This window comes from Branchiostoma belcheri, unplaced genomic scaffold (genome assembly GCF_001625305.1).
Source record: "Branchiostoma belcheri isolate BF01 breed outbred unplaced genomic scaffold, Haploidv18h27 scaffold257, whole genome shotgun sequence".
NCBI lineage: Eukaryota > Metazoa > Chordata > Leptocardii > Amphioxiformes > Branchiostomatidae > Branchiostoma > Branchiostoma belcheri.
Genome location: NW_017803862.1, coordinates 44,391 through 46,548, shown reverse-complemented (window position 1 = coordinate 46,548; position 2,158 = coordinate 44,391). Strand labels below are relative to the sequence as shown.

Below are 2,158 nucleotides of genomic sequence, written 5' to 3'. Positions count from 1 at the left end.
CCCAGTACCGGACCAATATTGTTTTTAATTCACTTATATATCTAATTTATTAACTGCGTACAGCTAGTATTTGTTTAAGTTGTTTGTACCTAGTTTGTCAATGTCCTTTGTTTGTTTAGTCCCACCTTATTGTTTAATTGTTTTTAAACCTGTGTACGCAATTCAGCGGTTTAAACGACTGCCATGTACAAGGATTGTTGTCAATAAACTATTATATATATATATATATCAAAGTATTTGCAGACGGCACCTGGGCAAGCGCGCGGGGCCGTCTAGATCCATTTACCGTGCCGTCACGGGAGGTCATACCGTCGGCACGCCCAAGCAGGCGCGTGGGGCTTTGTCAATACCTTTCCCGCGGTACAGTTACAAGAGGTCTCGATCGCCGTAGGCACGCCCAGGCTGGCCCGTGCACGATGGGCCGTCTAAATTCTTTTACCGTGCAGTCACGGGATCGGAGGTCATGCCGTCGGCACGCCCAGGCAGGCACGCGGGGCCGTGTCGATACCCTTCCCGTACAGTTATAAGTGATCTCACCGTCGGCAGTCCCAAGCTAGCGTGTGGGGCCGTGTAGATCCCTTTACCGTACAGTCACGAGGGCCATTGGTCATGCCGGTCGGACTGGAGCATAGGGACCGTGTCGGGCTGTTCACCGTGCAGTCAAAAGGGGCCCATGTTTGACCCATACGATACCCACTTTACGTAGCTTAATATAAGCTTAAATATTCATTTTTAAGCTAACGTTACGCACACTTAAATGCATCTTATCTAAAACAATTTAAGGTAACTTCCAAAGTCATACTTATAGGTCTTTATGTTTTAAACGTAGTCAAGTATACATGTGAATGGAGGTGGAGTACACTGCTGCAAATCAGTGCTTTATCTTTACTGCAACATTAAGCGACCTTAAAGATCAGGTAAGGATACGTTTATGTTTAAGTAGACTTTACGTTGTTCCTTCAGAGAGTGTAAAGATTGCCTGCCGATTGTGGCATTTACGATGGCTTAAGTGTGACTTAAATAATGCTTAATTATTTTGAAATATTTAAGCCTTATTTACGAACACCATTAAGCATGCTTAAATATCGTTTTTCGTGCAGTGTCTTCTGTGACGGGCGGGGGCTCACAGACGTTCCCGCCAACATACCATCGGATACAACTCATCTTTTTCTGAGTTACAACACCATACAGAGTCTGTCTCATGCGGATTTCTCAAATCTGACCAGTTTGGAACGCCTTTACCTGTACAACAATAACATCTCGAGTCTCCCCGCTGGAGTTTTCTCACATCTCACCCGTCTGTTGGAGCTGGATCTATCTGATAATCATATAGCTGATCTCCCGGATGGAGTATTCTCAAATCTGACCAGTTTGATAAGACTTTCCTTGTCCAACAATAACATCTCGAGTCTCCCCGCTGGAGTTTTCTCACATCTCACCCGTCTGAGGTGGCTGCCTCTATTCAATAATCATATAACTGATCTCCCGGATGGAGTATTCTCAATTCTGACCAGTTTGGAATATCTTGACCTGTCCAACAATAAGATCTCGAGTCTCCCCGCTGGAGTTTTCTCACATCTCACCCGTCTGGAGCGGCTGGATTTATCTGATAACCATATAGCTGATCTCCCGGATGGAGTATTCTCAAATCTGACCATTTTGGAACGCCTTTACCTGACCAACAATAACATCTCGAGTCTTCCTGCAGACATCAAACACCTTTCTACCCTGACATCCCTTGACATAACAGGGAATCCCTGGAGGTGTGACTGTAGTTTACATGATATAATGACTTCGCAACGTGTGCGCGGTTCAATTGGCGATAACTCTACCTGCAGCTCCCCTCCCCACATGAAAGACGACGCGCTGACCGACGTTGTGTCAGGCAGGATTTGTAACGGTCGCGGGGTCTGCCCCACGGGAAGTACAGAGGGCACTTGTGCTTGTGACGTCGGCTGGACTGGCCCATACTGTGGCGAAGGTGAGATGTCTGTGTACATTCTTTATATGCGGATTTAACAAGGCATAAACTCATGAAAGAAAACACCAACTATTTTATGTTCATCGAATGAGGCCAGGTTGGAACAAGGAGGTTTAATTTTAGAAATCAAATTTCTTTGATGGAAAAGTATTAAAAAGTGAAAGCGTTCGAAATTCA

The 2,158-nt window shown here is 45.2% G+C and overlaps 1 protein-coding gene across 1 annotated transcript in view; it reads left to right on the top strand.

Moving 5' to 3' along the window:
* Positions 1-2,158, top strand: part of LOC109471746 (platelet-derived growth factor receptor alpha-like) — a 31,986-nt gene that overhangs the window by 19,286 nt on the left and 10,542 nt on the right. The window contains 2 exon segments of the mRNA XM_019771097.1: positions 1,101-1,338; positions 1,483-1,981. Of these exon segments, the coding sequence (XP_019626656.1) occupies positions 1,101-1,338; positions 1,483-1,981 (737 nt within the window).